The sequence below is a fragment of the Diadema antillarum genome, unplaced genomic scaffold (assembly GCF_040938485.1).
Source record: "Diadema antillarum isolate AM-2024a unplaced genomic scaffold, OU_Dant_1.0 seq00000035_RagTag, whole genome shotgun sequence".
Taxonomy (NCBI): domain Eukaryota; kingdom Metazoa; phylum Echinodermata; class Echinoidea; order Diadematoida; family Diadematidae; genus Diadema; species Diadema antillarum.
In genome coordinates, this window is record NW_027271149.1 from 136,881 (window position 1) to 156,880 (window position 20,000).

The following is a 20,000-nucleotide window of genomic DNA, read 5'->3' on the forward strand; positions in this document are numbered from 1 at the left end:
AACCGAAATTTTGTTATAACTGTGTTCGTTATAACGGGAGTGCACTGTATTTTTGGTTTCTTCACAGAGAATGCGCTTTCTGCGTCTTCGCTGAGGTTGTTATGAAATCGATTTCACAGTCACTGTACACCGTTACCAAAATATGTTTGACAATTTAATTTGTGGTTGTTCACGTGAAAGGAAATGAAAGCAAAAGTAGTGTTTACTTTATATAATCAACCACAAAATAAAGATATATACATTGTATATTTTTTCTTTTTTCTTTATTATTTCTTTTTTACCTTCAAGTTCTAATTCTTTATGATGGTTTTAATGAAACACAAATATATTTTTAAAAACGATCAAAATGGTTCCGATAAACTGTGACACACTGTTCCAACATAAGCAATTCTTCACCACAATGCACATAGACTTGTAGAAAATTATGTTCTGCTGAAGCTTACTTTACTAAAAGAATGAGTCTAACGTATACATAAACATTCCATTTTCCTTGAACTCTGGCGAAACAAAGAGAAGAGACATTTCAGAATTTCTTACGCGTTATGATACAGTAATTATCAGTCACACGATTGATTTGTCAACTCATATACCATTTTGATTTGTATAATAATTCTATTTTATTTCATTTATAATTGCTCCGAAATAATATGAATTTATTTTGATTTTAAGTGAGTGGAAGCCTTGTGAGCTCAATGATGTCATTAGCTCAAATCCACTTGTACGATGTATTGTTGAGACCAAAAACTGTTTCATTTGAAACTATAGATTTACATAAATCTTTCACTTTATGCTTTCCCGATTCTCTTTAAAATTTCTTCTTATTTCTGAGTTTGAGTGTTATATTGGATATTGCGTTTCCCTGTAAGGCAGAAGTAGAGGGAGACGCACAGAAGTGAGAAAGGTGATAACTTATGATACACTTTTATTTTCGTTTGTGGAAGACAGCAACACATCACGTCAATATATTGATCTTAATTTTCATGCATACGTTCTAAAGGCAATGATTCTATTCATTTGATCGCTGAATTGTCTCTTTCTTGGTGTATAGGAGCAAAAGATGATTTTTTTTTTCTGTTTAATTCAACCGGCATCAATAGGCTTGCTTTCCAAATGAAGAGTTTGTTTGCAAAAACCGATAAGTCCATTTTTGAAGATTTTGAAGTACGATCTCTGTCATAAAGTACAAAATAATACCTTTTATATGATATATTGGTCACTACATATAAAGGTATATTTTTGAAGTTATAGTCAAAAGAAGCAAAAAAGTTCTTATTATTCTCTATGTTTTTCTTGACCTTTAATCGCAAGTATCTCCATTTGGCAAATGTGCACTCATCGGTTTTTGCAAACTCTTCAAATACTTCCGTAATGTGTTACGTTTAGTATATAGATAATGTGTCCTTGAAAGTCTTGCGTAGTATATAGTTGCGGGGTATCCTTTGTCCTCGAGAACATTATCCAATACACCTTCCTCTTAAAGGGACTGTACAGTACTGATTGAGGTCAGGTTCATAACATTCCTAAGTGAGATAATGAGAAACCTCCTATGAAATATGAAAGAGCGTGTAATTCTAAGGATTCAACGTTCATTTGATGAAAATTGGTTTTACAAATGGCTGAGACGTCCAAACAAGTAATATTAATAAAAGGCGACAGGCCACGGCTTTCATTAGGGTCTCTTTGTTTCACATTGTTGTTGGATATCTCAGCCATTTCGGAACCGATTTTCATCAAATAAACATTTGATACCCCTTAAAATTGCATGCTCTTTGACATCTCATAGAGTGGTTTCTGAATATCTCGCTAAATGTTAAAAGTCAAATCCTCACCTCAACCAGAACTTTACAGCCCCCCCCCCCGTTTTTTTTTTAACTGCCACAAAATGCTATTGGGTTCATTCAACGAAAGATCTTCGATTTGTCGCTCTTCAGAGCAGAGAAGCGCCTATGAATATGGCTTTCTGTGATGTTCATAAATAGATAAGAAAGAATGAAAAATCAACTTCCATTTTGCAACTGGTATACATTAGATGAATATGACCTGATGATTTGTCTTCTTTTGAAAGCGCACGATTTCTTGAGCAGGTGCTATCGCTTTATATAGGATATGCGAGGGGAAATTTCTGTTACTAGTATTGCGTGTGTTTGTGTGTGTGTGTGCGTGTGTGTGCGCGCGCGCACATGCGTGCATATGTGCGTGTGTGCATGTGTGTGTGTGTGTGTGTGTGTATATATTTGTGTATGTGTTGGCGTTTATGATGCGCAGATATATCATTTAGTTTGTCGTAGAATTCTTTTCTTTTTATACCTGATGGCTGTTAAAGGTGAGCAGCGAATTTTGTATTTTTCCAGTAGAGACCAAAGAATTCCGAAAAAGGGGAAAGGGAAAAGAGGAGAATGCATTCTACAGTCGCCAGAATTGTCGTGGATACGACGGATTTTGGTCACTGATAATTATGACTCACATATTCATGCTGCCAGCAGACGACTAACATTATTAGAGATAATATTCATCATGTAGACAGAGAGTAAATTACCATCACGAGACCTACAAAAATGTTTGACACTAAAGTTGTTGCAAGTCTTTCTATCTTTTGGTACAGCTCGGCACCAATTTCGAAAATACACGTTACATAGCTTGAAGGAAATACTTTCAGTTTCTATCCGATTGGTCCTGATTTTGTCTCAAAATTCATCCGCATCATTAGCTGCTAATGCACAAAAAGACAAACTGATTATCACAATTAACGATTCTCATTTCCCCCTTATTTTACGAGGTTCTCATTTCGTCCTGAGTTTGTTATCTTGATGTTATGAAAGTCGATGAGTCATTGCGATTTTGACAATTATTATCTTTCATAAATTGAAAATGATGGAATGCATGAGTTCTGAAATTTTGATGAATGACTTCATAATTATTACAAATTATCTTGGTTACAAGATGGCACATTTGTATTTTCTTTAGCTCTCTGTGAGCGTACTAGTTATGAAGATCGAAGGACTATATTTGTCTATCTGTTTTTATTTTTTTTTAACTACAAATTTTAAAACTGACCGGCTTCACAATCCAAATAATCTAATGTTTGCACAAAACAAAGTAGGTATTCCCTTCCATTTTTTTTTTCTTTTCATTGACGTGTTTGAATGGGAGAGACATTAGTAATTTGCATCAATTTCCTCCCTAAAGTAGTTCTGATACTGAAACATAGTCACACCTTGATTGATAAACCGGAGCGATGTCCTAATTTTCAGCAGTTTTTTTCTTTTCTCTTTCTTTAACGCGTGCTCTGAAAAGTGTGGGATTTCAGTACACACCTCCTCTTCACCTGGAACTGTGGGATACGTCCCCCATTCCGTCTGTTGGTACACAGATAAATCTACGTCACCACACAGAACATTCCAAGAACATTGCAAGGCAGAACGCCTACCACACATCAAGGGAGTTTAAGATAGTTATTATAGTATCTTATTTCTTTATAGTGTAATGCGTGTAGATCACATGAAACCAATAAGCCAATCAGAGAAGAGACGAGAACCACTACCTTCACAGCAGCCAATAGACTGATTTCTTCAAATAGATATCTAAATGATGTATTGTCAATAACAATAGCTCGGAGAAATGTATGTCAAGTAATAATGTGCACATCGCTGCTATATATTCCGCCACTTCGCTCTTTTAGTTCGATTCCTTTTTCCGAAAGAGTGTCTGATATTGTCTTACAATCTATTTCTATATTGACATGTGTCTGGCGAGAACATTTTCAGCTAAAACATTCGCTCAGATGTAGAATCATTTTCAGGTTTTTTTTTTTCGATAGTGCGGTGAAGATCTGTCGAGTCATCTGAGAAATTATGCATCGCTACGTACGCCTCGTGTTTGGGATCGCAGCACCCTTCATTGGCATTCCAACAAACATCCTGATTTGCCTCGTTTTCATTCGTCGTCGACCAAAAAATGCTGTAGACATCGCCATCATGGCCCTCGCCGTCGACGATCTGATTTTTTCATCGTTTAATGCCCTGAAGGTGCCCGTCTTCTTTTCGGGCGTCAGCGATGTCCAATGCGCTATCGAGATGGTTAGTCTTCGCTCCGGCGTACTGACCGCAGCGTTGCTGACTGTTACCGTAGCTGTTTACCGCTTTAAGGCAATCGTTACACCGTTCTCTCGTCCAATCTCTCCCCTGACAGCAACATGGGTGTCCTTGGGGTGTTTTGTGTTTGCGTTCACGTACAGCTCGCCCTTCATCTACCTGAGTCAAGCTCACGAAGAAGAGGGAAAAATGACGTGTGTGATGTACGGCGACATTGGTTGGGTCGGCGTCACGTACGCTTGGTCGCAGACAATCATCTTTTCCCTTTCGTCTCTCATATCGTCCGTCCTGTACTTTAAGATCTTCCGGGTCATTCGGGGACAACAGAAGGTCCGACGGGAGCTCACCGCTGGGCATGTGGTGAAGAGCACCCAGTCTGGCATCTGCTCGGTGTCGTCTTCCGTGTTCGCTGATAACAAATGTGTTCCAAAAACAGTAGATTTCCCATCCGACGAATCTAATGCCGAGACTTTTAATAGCTTCAATAGAAAAGATTACCCTGATGGTAAGTACAGATATTCTTAATGAAAAGATATATGCGTTAAAGGAAAAACTTTCTATCGAAATAAAAACAAAAATCAAAAGCGGATGGCCAGTTGTCGATCGGCATTGACTTACTTAAAGGATTTCTTTTTCTCGTTTTGGTTATACGTTGCTACTTTTTTCTCTCCGTTTTTGAATGACAGCGCGCGATAATTCACGATAGAAGAACAAGACGGTCTGGAACATTCCGTTACATAATATGATAACCCAGATGTGTCAGAAAGCATGTATATGAGTGTATATCATGATATATGTTTTTATTCATTTCAGCTTTACATATGATATAATTTCAGCTGGTATTTAGTTACAACACAGCAACTAAAATTCCAGATAGAAATGAAGACTAATTTACACACATACACACAAACACATACACACATTAAAGAAAAAAGCTGCATCACTGCGGTGATCCCTCGCATTTTCAGCAGTTTGACAGAGAAGATAAAAACAGCGAAAAGTAAATAAACGTGTAGATAAAGGCCCCACTTCTTATGTTGATACCAGAAATCTTGTTTATATTAAATTGTATCTTCAGGGTAACACAGGGGTAATGGATTTACAATGTCGGCCAAACACCTACTGTAATTTCAGAAATGGAACAGTTACAGTTTGTCTTCTATAGGTTATTTTCTTTTCGCTCTACAGTTTCCTCTAAGAATGTGGGCCTTGTAACTTATGCAGCAGTGAGGCAACAGGGGGAGTTGATAATGTATATCTACGTTACAAACAATGAGAAAATGTATTTCTATATAAAGAAAACTAAACCAGAAGAACTTATGCGAATGTCATTGCTTGAGAAGCATGTTTAAGTTTTCCTTTTTTGAGTGTTAAACAAACCGAAGTGAAACAAAACAGCCTGTAACAAATCTTATTATGAATTTATCGTACCCACAGATGCTTACATTCAAATGAAGTCAAACAACAATCCAGTTCACGATCAAACTGGCACGACGACGGAAATTCCTGCCTTGGCCGGACAATCCGCAGTTGTCGCCCATTTATATAATAAGAAGAGGAGCTATAATGACCATCGAACTACCGTCATGCTGTTCGTCGTCAGTATCGTTTTCTTTGTATCCTGGCTGCCGAGTGTGGCTCTTGACATAATTGTAACAAGAGAGGTGAGGGCGGTGGTGACAAAACCATTACATGTTTGTATAAAGCTTCCCAAAACACCCCAGCAGTTTCGGCATTCCACAGTTTTCTCCGAAACCTGGGATGAGTATATAAGCAGGGAAGGGAGAAGCCACCTCCCTGTTTGGAACCCCGTTTGTGCCAATGCGTTGTATCAGAGTGCATGCACCTATGCATAGGCCACTTTTAAAATGTACTGTATCCAAATGTGGATATTTTTCTTTGAAGACCTCTGAACTAGGTATTCCACCAAAGTGTACCTACTTTTACCTACTACCTACTATACAATTCATGAATACGTTGTTGTTACATTAGGCAAGACTCGCTGAAGATCAACACAACCTTTATTTTTATGCAAAATTTGAATGTGTTCGGTAATTCTGTATCATCCGAAAGCATGCTTTAAAGTTGAATTACTTGATTTTGAATTGAAGAAGCCAGTCAGACTCGGTAAGAATGGGCTTTTATATCTCCTTTTGCCAGAAACTTTCTATAACTCTGTCTGGTTTACTGACTGATTATGCATAAAACGTATGAAACGCGTAACAATTACTATATAAGTGTTACTTTTTTAATGCACGGATATACTCCTCGGTGCATAGGATTTAAGTGATAATATAGGACACATTTCATTTTCTTTCTCTCTCTCTCTCTCTCTCTCTCTCTCTCTCTCTCTTTCATAAGAATTTTTAGAGGAAGAAAACCAATTGTTTTCCACGGGCGTATTAAAGCAAACTCTTGAATCTATAGCCAAAGCTGAATAACTCCAGACATGAATGTGAGCTGCGACAGCGTGTGCATAGTGATTTTGCGTTGGGCGGTATCTATCATAATCTATACTCAATAGAAGTCTAGTGTACCTCACAATGTGCTTGTGAGTGCCTGTGTGTCTAGCTTTGTAAATATGAACTAATTGTATTCTTTGTGCACCAATTCTTTGTATTCCTTATCAGTGATTCATCGTGAATTTTCTTCCATTTTCCTTTATTACCTCTGGTTTTTTATTCGTTCATGCAGTTAAGGGACATCGTACTTTTACACTATGAAAAGCCACTTCTAGCCATTGTGGTGTATGGGGCAACTCAATTGAAGTACATTAACCACGTCATCAACGCATTCGTCTACGCGGCCGTCAACCGACGATTTCGCGAAGATTGCCTCAAGGCAATGTCCTGCAAGTAAAAGGGTAATTAACGAACATGATCAGATGGTCGTCCACTCGGGTTTTGCACAACTTGGTTCAGTAATTTCGACAACCTTTTTGACTTGTGTTTCAGATGGATTAGGCCCGAATTGGCCAGCAAAAAAAAAAAAATATATCCAGTTCACGATCAAACTGGCACGACGACGGAAATTCCTGCCTTGGCCGGACAATCCGCAGTTGTCGCCCATTTATATAATAAGAAGAGGAGCTATAATGACCATCGAACTACCGTCATGCTGTTCGTCGTCAGTATCGTTTTCTTTGTATCCTGGCTGCCGAGTGTGGCTCTTGACATAATTGTAACAAGAGAGGTGAGGGCGGTGGTGACAAAACCATTACATGTTTGTATAAAGCTTCCCAAAACACCCCAGCAGTTTCGGCATTCCACAGTTTTCTCCGAAACCTGGGATGAGTATATAAGCAGGGAAGGGAGAAGCCACCTCCCTGTTTGGAACCCCGTTTGTGCCAATGCGTTGTATCAGAGTGCATGCACCTATGCATAGGCCACTTTTAAAATGTACTGTATCCAAATGTGGATATTTTTCTTTGAAGACCTCTGAACTAGGTATTCCACCAAAGTGTACCTACTTTTACCTACTACCTACTATACAATTCATGAATACGTTGTTGTTACATTAGGCAAGACTCGCTGAAGATCAACACAACCTTTATTTTTATGCAAAATTTGAATGTGTTCGGTAATTCTGTATCATCCGAAAGCATGCTTTAAAGTTGAATCACTTGATTTTGAATTGAAGAAGCCAGTCAGACTCGGTAAGAATGGGCTTTTATATCTCCTTTTGCCAGAAACTTTCTATAACTCTGTCTGGTTTACTGACTGATTATGCATAAAACGTATGAAACGCGTAACAATTACTATATAAGTGTTACTTTTTTAATGCACGGATATACTCCTCGGTGCATAGGATTTAAGTGATAATATAGGACACATTTCATTTTCTTTCTCTCTCTCTCTCTCTCTCTCTCTCTCTCTCTTTCATAAGAATTTTTAGAGGAAGAAAACCAATTGTTTTCCACGGGCGTATTAAAGCAAACTCTTGAATCTATAGCCAAAGCTGAATAACTCCAGACATGAATGTGAGCTGCGACAGCGTGTGCATAGTGATTTTGCGTTGGGCGGTATCTATCATAATCTATACTCAATAGAAGTCTAGTGTACCTCACAATGTGCTTGTGAGTGCCTGTGTGTCTAGCTTTGTAAATATGAACTAATTGTATTCTTTGTGCACCAATTCTTTGTATTCCTTATCAGTGATTCATCGTGAATTTTCTTCCATTTTCCTTTATTACCTCTGGTTTTTTATTCGTTCATGCAGTTAAGGGACATCGTACTTTTACACTATGAAAAGCCACTTCTAGCCATTGTGGTGTATGGGGCAACTCAATTGAAGTACATTAACCACGTCATCAACGCATTCGTCTACGCGGCCGTCAACCGACGATTTCGCGAAGATTGCCTCAAGGCAATGTCCTGCAAGTAAAAGGGTAATTAACGAACATGATCAGATGGTCGTCCACTCGGGTTTTGCACAACTTGGTTCAGTAATTTCGACAACCTTTTTGACTTGTGTTTCAGATGGATTAGGCCCGAATTGGCCAGCAAAAAAAAAAAAAAATATATATATATATATATATATAGAAGAACGCGGTTCTGTCACTATTCTGGCGATAAACATGAAAATAATAAATTCAACGATATATATGATTGTTGTTGTCTTTATATGCCTTTGCAGCAAGAGATTTGAATATACATTGAATTCTCTATGCCACGTAATAATTAAGTATATGGGTAAAGGAAGTAAACGTTTTTGCCATTACATAGTTTTTCTTCAAAGATTTTGACAAAAATCTTTGTGTCATGATATACCATATTATAGATTATGTTATTGGCCATCAACTCAGTAGGTTAGTTCAAAGGGAATTTTTACGCATGAGGGAATGCATTTGTTTATTTCTTTTTTGTGTCTTCTAAGACACAACAGTAAAAACTGTAAAAATTGACGTTTTGTCACTCATTTGCAAATGCCCTTCACGATAGCATTGATAACAAAAGATCAGATAAGCACAGTGAGAAATATAAATAGCAAAAATAAGTTTTTGTTCCATTGTGTCTCTTTAAATCCTCAAACAAAAACAAAGTGGGAAACTAAAGGGGGAAATAAGACTATTTTGTCAACTCAAATTCAATTGACATAAGGAGTAAGCCCCAAAAGGTAATAAAGTGGAAAGAATTTCTGTATTCCATTCTTTTAATTAATGCATTTTAGAATTCATGAGACAAATGAAACAAATATCATTTTTCAGTTTTCTTAATTTGAAATAACATTTCAAAATTTACAGGCGTAATTTACCATTTGCGGATGAAACTAAAACCCAGCGGTAGCGCGTTAGAATAGTTCTAAAATGTGAGTTAGGGATATTAACAACCACTGTACAAACCTTGAATCGGTAAAATTGATGTTAAGCATTGTAAAATGTGAACAATAGTTATGATAAACCTGTTCCAGACTAAACCGTCTATAGTATACGGTTTGGTGAGAAGACATACAGATATTTTCTTATATTTTAGGCTCTATTGCGAAGATTTTATATAAGAGGATGTTTTGTGGTACAACAGACCTACGCATAACTTGCATTAAACTTGCATTTTTTTTTTGAATTTGAAAATTTTGAATTACTGTTCCCCAAGACAGTAAACAGAACCTTTAACCATTTTGTAAACAATACCTCTTCCCTAGTGTCATTTGAATTTGGATTTGACGGAAGATTCTTCATTTTCTCCATTGTTTTTTTTTTTTTTTGCCTTCCTTTATCTTTGAGGGCTACAGAGACATGCACAGATCAGTGGATGGTTTTTACAAATTAATTTGTGTTTCTTATTGTGTTAAATTTGCCAGTTGTTCACATTCCTATATGAAAGAGCACAATACGCATGAATGAGAACTTGTCCATTCTTGCAATTTTTATTTTGTGCATCGGAAGAGAAAAAGGCATGTGTTCACTCATGCGTAAAATGTTCGTTTTTAATGACCTACCAGGTTGATAACCAATAAAATTAATTTTAAAATAATACATAAAGCATCAATATTTAGCCAAATATTTTATGGAAAATATGAGCTTGAAAAAGTGTTTACTTTCTTTTATTTGCTGAGTGTATGTATGTATTTTACCTTTAGTCATTTTCTTTCAATATGAGCTGGAAATGCGCCCTAGAAGACCAGATGACATATCCATTTCCGATCAGGATATGAAAAGAACCAGTGTTATCTGTTCAAATATCGATTACTTTAATCAATACAAAATTTAATGATTTGCACAGATTCTAGTGCCGGATCATTGTGCTACAAGGAGAGTTTACTAGTCTGTATTTGGGAAAATTGACTGTTTCATTGTAAATTAGGCACATTATAAATACGTATTACTATGATAGCCTATTGATATGAGGAAAAGGCCATACACGTCTTTCTTTTGACAAAAAAAAAGAAAGAAATGATAAGTAAATTTGACGTGATGAAAGAAAACGCAGAAATTGTTAATTTAAAAGAGAATTCAGGACTAAACAAAAACAGTCGATTTTACAAGAATGAGTAAAAATTAAGCAAAAATAAATTCAATCAGAAGAAAAGAATTTAATTTTTGCATTCTCGAACAATAGGTGTATGAAATGAATGAGCTGATTATTTCATCATGCCACAATTTCCCATTTATCATGTTTTCTTCAGTGTAAGTGCAAAATTATTCATGGCTGATTGAGACTGGGGCATACTTGCGTTTGAAAAAAAAAATAAAAAGGAAACTTGCAAGATTCTGTGTACAAACTATATGGCAAGTTGTGAGGCGATGTCATCATCCAATCATTTATTTGCTTAATTTCCTGGTCAAGAACTGTTGTACGTATAAGATGTCGCTCTATTTCTTGCTGAATATTCTGTCTTGCAGGAACGCGTTTCCATAAAGGTAATTACTAGGTGTTTCAAAAAACATTTCCCACTTTTGATTCTTAATAATTCAAAAACTATATATCAAATAACACTGTCATTGATATGAGTGATAGCTGAATAGTGTACAATTTAGTTGAAGGTAGTTTAAATATGAAAGCATAAATCAGTTTCATGAAATCGATGATTAATTTCACAGTTAGGTTCCAGACTTTGCTCTATTTTCAGCCCTCTGTACAAAATTTCACTTTGCACAGGGGTCAATGGGTGTGTATGGGAGTGTGTGGTTAACACCCTGACAATGGTCCTGAACAATGGCCAGGGTTTGAATGCTTCATTATTTATTCATAAGAAATTCCACTATCACAACTAGTCTTTATTCAGCCTCTGGCGATATCTGTGTAAAGTCAAACGCCTGTCGATACTGTCGTTGAGTCGCGACAGTGCTCTCCCTACTTCTGAAAAACAAAATTACAATGAATACCTTCTGTTCTATCGTAGACGTGGTGACAGGAAGTAAAGAAAATCAATTAGTCAAGAGTATACACTTGTGTATATGGAGCCTCAAATAAATCTACTGTGAAACAAATCGCCCCAATGATAAATGCTGCTGAACTCTTTACCAAAAATGATCTCTTTTTATCGAAAAAGCGAAAAATTTGTCAGACTATTTAATTAGTAGACAGTTGTATTAAAATGAGGAACTTTAGATCATTTATGCTTATTTATATCCCAAATTTAGTGATATGTGAAGCAAAATTTGAAAATGATTGCCAGCTGGAATGAATGTGGTGTTTGCAAGCACTTTACCGTGCATGAATTCAGACTAGCAGTGCCCAGGGCAATCCACATGAATTATTGATTAAGCATTCATGTGCCAGGGAGCGCGAGACGGACGCCTAGTCAACAGGTGGTTCAGGCATGTCCATTGTTCAGGGCCATTGTCAGCACACACTCACATACACATCATTGGTTCCTGTGCGACGTTCAATTTTTGTACAGAGGGTTAAAATTTGACCAAAATCTGAAACCTTACTTCAAAATCTATCTTAGATTTAATGAAATTGATTGATGCTTTCACGTGCAAATTACCTTCAACCAAATTGTACACTATCCAGCTATTACTCATATCAATGACAGTTTTATCGGATGGATAGTTTTTGAACTATTAATGATCAAAAGTTGAAAATGTTTTTTTGAAACACCCAGTAGTAAGATCTGACTCTTCTTCTTCCTGTACTGTGCAGAATCTACCAAGAAAATACTCGCACACAGTCACTCTCAATTAGAACGGTAAGGGGAAGGAATGAATATGTTGCTGTGATTTCATCGAGGATGCATTCTAAACCAAGTTAGAATTAAAGCAAATTATAAAGACTTGTTCCGCGACTAACAGACATTTATTGTCTTTCGATACACATATCATTTCACTTATTAACTGTATTCATCCATTGCATCTGTGTAGTTACTCTGATTAAATTGTTCTCATAGAGTCTACCACCTTCAGTTTACTGTCTCATACTTGTCATTACTTGTGTATAAAGTTTGTCATTTTTTTCTGATGTTTCTCAAGACACCAAGACACTAATCGTCCTGAAGGTTTAATTACTTGGAAATTATCACGTAATTTAGTCACGTAATGGAAATGACTCACACGCTGAATTACTTATACTCATTTCCAATATTGTAATTGCACATAATGGCTGGCTCTCTCTCTCTCTCTCTCTCTCTTTCTCTCTCTCTCTCTCTCTCTCTAGTATATATATATATATATATATATATATATATATTTATATTTATATTTATATATATTACCTTAAATTACCTGAATTACCTACGATGACGCACAGTAAGTTGCAAACTTGTAGATGGCCATTCAAAGGATTCAATCCTGAGCCTGAGGAGATCCATGTGATGTACTGTATCCACGTAATTATCAGTTAATGCAATCTGGATGAAATTTGCTATGCTTCTGTTTCCAGTGATCATTGAGCTTGGACTTGAAACTATTCATATATATATTGATATATATTGATATATATTGATATATATTTATATATATATTAGGTGTTTCAAAAAACATTTCCCACTTTTGATTCTTAATAATTCAAAAACTATATATCAAATAACACTGTCATTGATATGAGTGATAGCTGAATAGTGTACAATTTGGTTGGAGGTGGTTTAAATATGAAAGCATAAATCAGTTTCATGAAATCCATGATTAATTTCACAATTAGGTTCCAGATTTTGCTCTATTTTCAACCCTCTGTACAAAATTTCACTTTGCACAGGGTCAATGGGTGTGTATGGGAGTTTGTGGTTAACACCCTGACAATGGTCCTGAACAATGGCCAGGGTTTAAATGCTTCATTATTTATTCATGAGAAATTCCACTATCACAACTAGTCTTTATTCAACCTCTGGCAGTATCTGTGTAAAGTCAAACTCCTGCCGATACTGTCGCGACAGTGCTCTTCCTACTTCTGAAAAACGAATTACAATGAATGCCTTCTGTTCAATCGTAAACATGGTGACAGGAAGCAAAGAAAATCAATTAGAGTATACTCTTGTGTATATTATGGAGCCTTAAATAAATCTACTGTGAAACAAATCGCCCCAATGATAAATGCTGCTGAACTCTTTACCAAAAATGATATCTTTTTATCGAAAAAGCGAAAAATTTGTCAGACTATTTAATTAGTAGACAGTTATTAAAGGGATCATATAGTTTTGGTTGAGACCTAATTTCGGGTTTCTAACTTTTTTTTGGTGAGATAATGAGAGACCTCTTATAAAATATGAAAGAGCATGTAATTCTATGAGGAATTCAACCTTTATTTGATGAAAATTGGTTTTGAAATGGCTGAGAGATCTAAAAAAAGGGGGCGATTCTAGTAAAGTGTGGGACCCACACTTTATTACGATCGCTTTGTTTTACTTTATTTTTGGATGTTTCAGTTATTCCAAACCCGATTTTCATCAAATAAACTTTGAATTCCTCTCTGTACTATATAATAAGTGTTTTCTTGATATTCTCGCAAAAAGTTAGAAGCCCAATTCTCATCTCCACAATACTGTACTATCCCTTTAAAATAAGGAACTTTAGATCATTTATGCTTATTTATATCCCAAATTCAGTGATATGTGAAGCAAAATCTGAAAATGATTGCCAGCTGGAATGAAATGTGGTGTTTGCAAGCACAGGGAAACATGTGCTTATTTTTTTCCATGTGCATATATTTTACCCTTTATACCGTGCATGAATTCAGACTAGCAGTGCCCAGGGCAATCCACATGAATTATTGATTAAGCATATTGCCGCATAGCAGTTGACTGCACTTTTTCCACTGGCTAATTCTTTGTAACAAAAAGGAAATTTAAACTGTACGGCGAAGTATATTTGACGACGGTAACAGAATTTCTCAGTGAATGTGCTAGGATCTAATATACAAATAGCAATTTTTAAGAGTGCAATGGACAGAATATTTCATGAGGTGGAAGATATGAGGCACATCCTCGTTGAACGGATCAATAATTTCGTCTTTCACCGAATGAATTGAAATACTGAAAAATCTTCCGAGAGGAGAATGCATTTTACAGTCGACAGAATTGTCGTGGTTACGACGGATTTTGGTCGCTGATAAATATAGCTCACATATACATCCTGTCAACAGACGACTAACATTGTTAGATATAATTCTCATGATGTAGACAGAGAGTAAATTACTATCATGAGACCTACGGACAGTTTGACAATAACGTTGTTGCAAGACTTTCTATCTTTTGGTACAGCTCCGCGCCGATTTTGAAAATGCGCGTTTCGTAGCTGCAAGGAAATACCTTCAGTTTCTATTCGATCGGTCCTTGATTTTGCCTAAAAATTCATCCGCATTATCAGGTGCTAAAGCACAAAAAGGTAGACTGATTATCACAATTAACGATTCTCATTTTCCCCCTATTTCATGAGGTTCTCATTTCGTTCTGAGCAAAGTAGCTTCTTGGAGTTGAATTTAAAGTTTATTTTATCCTGATGTAATGACAGTCGATGAGGCATTGCGATTTTGACAATATTTTCATTAGCTGAAAGTTGAAAGTGAGGGAGAGGATGAGTTCTGAAATTTTGACTTATAACTTCATAATGATTACAAATTATCATGGTTGTAGGATGACAGCTTTGGATTTTCTTTAGCTCTCTATGAACGTACTGGTTATGAATATGGACTATATATATATATATATATTTTTATTACAATTATTGACCAGCTTCACAATCAAAATAAAGTAGGCATTTCTGTCCATTTATTTTTTTGATTTACTTTGGCGTGTTTGATTGTGAGAGACGAAGAATTTGCATCACTTTGTCCCATAAAGATGACCTGATATCAGAAATATATTTACACCTTGATTGATAAACGCGAGCGATGTCTTAATTTTCAGCAATTTATTTTTTCTCTGTCTTTCTCGCGTGCTCTGAAAAGTGTGGGATTTTGATACACACTGTCTCTTCACCTGGCATTGCCTGGAACTGTGGGATGCGTCCTCCATTCCGTCTGTTGGTACACACATAATCTACGTCACCACACAGAATATTCCAAGAACATTGTAATGCAGAACGCCCATCACACATCTAGGGAGTTAAAGATGATCTTATTTCTTTATTGTGTAACGCGTATAGATCACATGAAACCAATAAGCCAATCAGAGAAGAGACAAGAACCACTATCTTCACAACAGCCAGTAAACTGATTTCGCTGAATATTCAGTTTCTTTTCAAATAGATATCATTTAACTGATGTACGGTGAATGATAACAGTAATGAGTAATGAGCACATCGCTGCTATATATTCTGCCACTTCACTTTTATAGTTTGATTCCAGCTTCCGAAAGAGTGCGTGATATTGTTTTACAATCTCTTTGCCTATTGACATGTGACTGGCGAGAAAATTTTCAGGTAAAATATTCGCTCAGATGCAGAATCATTGTCAGGATTTTTTTTTAAATTTTCGGATAGTGCTGTGAATATCTGTCGAGTCATTTGAGAAAATATGCATCGCTATGTACGCCTCTTGTTTGGGATCGCAGCACCCCTCATCGGCATTCCAGCAAACATCCTGATTTGCATCGTTTTCGCTCGTCGTCGACCCAAAAATGCCGTAGATATCGCCATCATGGCCCTTGCTGTCGACGATCTGATTATTTCATCATTTAACACCTTAAAGGTGCCCGTCTTCTTTTCGGGCGTCAGCGATGTCCACTGCGTTATCGAGATGGTTAGCCATCGCTCCGGCGTACTGACCGCAGCGTTGCTGACTGTTACCATAGCTGTCTACCGCTTTAGGGCCATCGTAACACCGTTCTCTCGTCCGATCTCTCCCCTGACAGCAACATGGGTGTCCTTGGGGTGTTTTGTGTTTGCGTTCACCTACAGCTCGCCCTTCATCTACTTGACTTACGCTCACGAGGAAGAGGGAAAAATGACATGTTTGATTTTCGGCGACATCGGCTGGGTCAGTGTCACGTACGCTTGGTCACAGACAGCCGTCTTCTCCCTCACATCTCTCATATCGTCTATCCTGTACTTTAAGATCTTCCGGGTCATACGAGGGCAGCAGGAGGTCCGACGGGAGCTCACCGCCGGGCATGTATTGAAGAACACCCAGTCAGGCATCTGTTCAGTGTCGTCTTCCGTGTTCGCTGATAACAAATTTGTTACAAAAACCATAGATTTCCCGTCCGACGAATCTAATGCCGAGACTTTTGATAGCGTCGATACAAAGGATTGCCCTGACGGTAAGTACAGATATATCTAATGGAAAGATATATGCGTCTAAGAAAATAGTTTCTATTGAAGTAAATTGGCTGATTGTTGAATCGGCATTGACTTACTTATAGGATTTTTTTTTGTTATACGTTGTTGCTTTTTTCTCCCCGTTTTTGAATAACAGCGAACGATAATTTACGATAGAAGAACAAGACTGTCAGGAACATTACGTTACATAATAACCCAGGCGTGTCAGAAAGCCTGTATGAGTGTATATCATGATGTATGTTCATATTAATTTCAGCCTTACATATGATATAATTTCAGCAGGTATTTAGTTACAGCAGGTAAGATTCGAGATAGAAGTGAAGACCGATTTACACACACACATTTAAAAAAAAGTTGCATCAGTGCAGTGATCCCTCGCATTTATAGCAGTTTGACAGAGAAGAAGAAAAACAGTGAAAAGTAGATAAACGTGTAGTTTAAGACCCCACTTCTTATGATGATACCAGAAATCTCGTTTATAATAAATCATATCTCCTGGGTAACACAGGGGTAATGGATTTACAATGTCGGCTACACAGCTAGTGCAGTTTCAGAAATGGAACATTTATAGTTTGTCTTCTTTAATAATAAGTTATTTTCTTTTTCGCTCTACAGTTTCCTCTAAGAATGCGGGCCTTATGTATATGCAGCAGGGAGGCACCAGGGGGAGTTGATAATGTATAAAAAGAAAGCAATGTGACCAAGAATGCCTGCTTACGTTACAAACAATGAGAGAATGTATTTATTCATCAAGAAAAAAAAAACCCGAAGAACTTAAACGAATGACCTGCTGCAGAGGCATGTTTAAGTCTTTCTTATTTGTAGTGGTAAACCGAAATGAATCCAAACAGTCTGTAACAAATCTCATTGCGAATTTATCGTACGCACAGATGCTGACATTCAAATGACGTCAAACAACAATCTCCTCTCCTTCAAACTGGCACGGCGACAAAAATTCCTGCCTTGGCTGGGCAGTCCACAGCTATCGCCCATTTGTCGACCAAGATTAAGAAGAAGAGCAATAATGACCATCGAACTACCGTCATGTTGTTCATCGTCAGTATCGTTTTCTTTGTATCCTGGCTACCGAGTGTGGCCCTTGACGTAATTATAACAAGAGAGGTGAGGCTGTGATGACAAAACCATAACGTGTTCGCATAGACCTTTCCAAAACAACCCAGCAGTTTGGGCATATCTCACAGTTTCCTCCCAAACTTGGGATTAGTATTTATAAGCTGAGAGGTACGGATGCCACCTCCCTGTGTGGTATAAGTGAACCCCAAATACATACGTTTGTGATTTAAAAATGCGTTTTACCAGAGTACTCCATGCACCAATACATAGGCTACTTTTAAAATGTATAAAATGTGGATATTTTCCCTTTGAAGACCTCGTAAGTACGTATTCCATCAAAGTGTGCCTACAGTTCGACTATACGGCCTTCTTTTATCCGGAAATCTCTGTTATCCGGACCGTTCACGCAGTGAAGGACTTTTTTTCATCCAAAAATTGAGAAAAAACATCCTTTCATGGATTTATTTCACTAATATCATAAGATGTGCATGATAGGTTTCTCAATATCTAATGAGGTATGGTGAAAAACATGTATGATTTTCACATAAGATATTCTTTGTTTTGGGAAGAAGGGACTACAATTTTGCGCAGGCTAGCATAGATTACACAACCGTTGCGGGGTACGCTACCTGCCTAGCTGCTAGTGCACTGGGACGGCAGCTTGGACGGCAGCTATTAACATTGTGTCTCCCATATCCGGCCAATTCGCTTATCCGGATGAGCGCCGGTCCCGACATGGCTGGATAATCGAGGTCGAACTGTACTATATTCATGAATGCATTGTTGTCACATTGGGCAAGACTCACTGAAGATCAATACAACCTTTATATTTAATCGTAATTTCAATGTCTTCGTTAATCCTATATATCTGAAAATATATGCTTTAAAGTTGAATCGCTTGATTTTGAAAGGAAGAAGCCAGTCAGCCTTGGTATGAATGGGCATTTATATTTCCGTTTGCTAGACATTTTCTACACCTCTGGGATCTAGTTTTACTGACTAATTATGCATAAAATGTAAATATAAAACGTGTAACCGTCATTACATAAGTGCTACTTTTTTATGCATGGGTATACTCCTCGGTGTGCACGATTGAAGTGTTAGAGCACATTCAATGTTTTTAAATACATACATGGTAAAGTTAAAGCAAACTCTTGAAAGATAAAGCTGAATAGAGCTGAAAGCTCGAAAGCTGAATAACTCCAGTCATGAAGGTGAGCTGTGACAGCGCCAAGTAGCGAATTTTGCATTGGGCGGTTTAAGTACCTATCTATCATAATCCATACTAAATACAAGTCAAAAGTATACCTCACGGTGTGCTTGTGAGTGCGTTTGTGTCTAGCTATGTAAATGTGTACTAATGTATTCTTTGTGCACCAATTCCTTGCATTCGTTATCAGTGATTCCTCGTGAATTTTCTTCCATTTTCCTTTATTTCCTCCGGTTTTCAATTCTATCATGTAGTTAACGGACATCGTACTTTTACACTATGAAAAGCCACTTGTGGCCATTTTGGTGTATGGGGCAACTCAGTTGAAGTACATTAACCACGTCATCAACGTATTTGTCTACGCGGCCGTCAACCGACGATTTCGAGAAGATTGTCTCAAGGCAATGTCCTTCAAGTAAAAGGGTAAAACGAACCTGGTCTGCCACTCGGGTTTGTATCACCCCTAAATGTAATGTCAACGCTAAATGTAATATCGACCCTAAATGTAATACACCTTAACCTTAAATGTAATAACAACCCTAAATGTAATACATTTTAACGCTAAATGTAATAATCGAGTCAACCCTATTAAAATGTAATACATTTTAACCCTAAATGTAATAACCGGAGACAACCCTAAATGTAATAGATGTCAACCCTAAATGTAATATCGACCCTAAATGTAATACATGTCAACCCTAAATGTAATATCAACCCTAAATGTAATACTTTTTAACCCTAAATGTAATATCGACCCTAAATGCAATACATCTTAACCCTAGATATAATAACAACCCTAAATTTAATAAATTTTAACCCTAAATGTAATATCGACCCTAAATGTAATACATCTTAACGCTAAATGTAATATCGACCCTAAATGTAATACATCTTAACGCTAAATGTAATAACAACCCTAAATGTAATACATCTTAACGCTAAATGTAATAACAATCCTAAATGTAATTCATGT

The 20,000-nt window shown here is 36.9% G+C and overlaps 1 protein-coding gene across 1 annotated transcript; it reads left to right on the forward strand.

Annotated features, from left to right (window-relative positions):
- The first annotated feature begins 3,851 nt into the window (after positions 1-3,851).
- LOC139725355 (uncharacterized) lies at positions 3,852-8,474 on the forward strand. Its single transcript, XM_071636442.1, has 4 exons — positions 3,852-4,596; positions 5,529-5,755; positions 6,786-6,932; positions 8,310-8,474. The coding sequence occupies exons 1-4, from the start codon at positions 3,852-3,854 to the stop codon at positions 8,472-8,474; spliced, it is 1,284 nt and encodes a 427-aa protein (XP_071492543.1).
- The last annotated feature ends 11,526 nt before the right edge of the window (positions 8,475-20,000 follow it).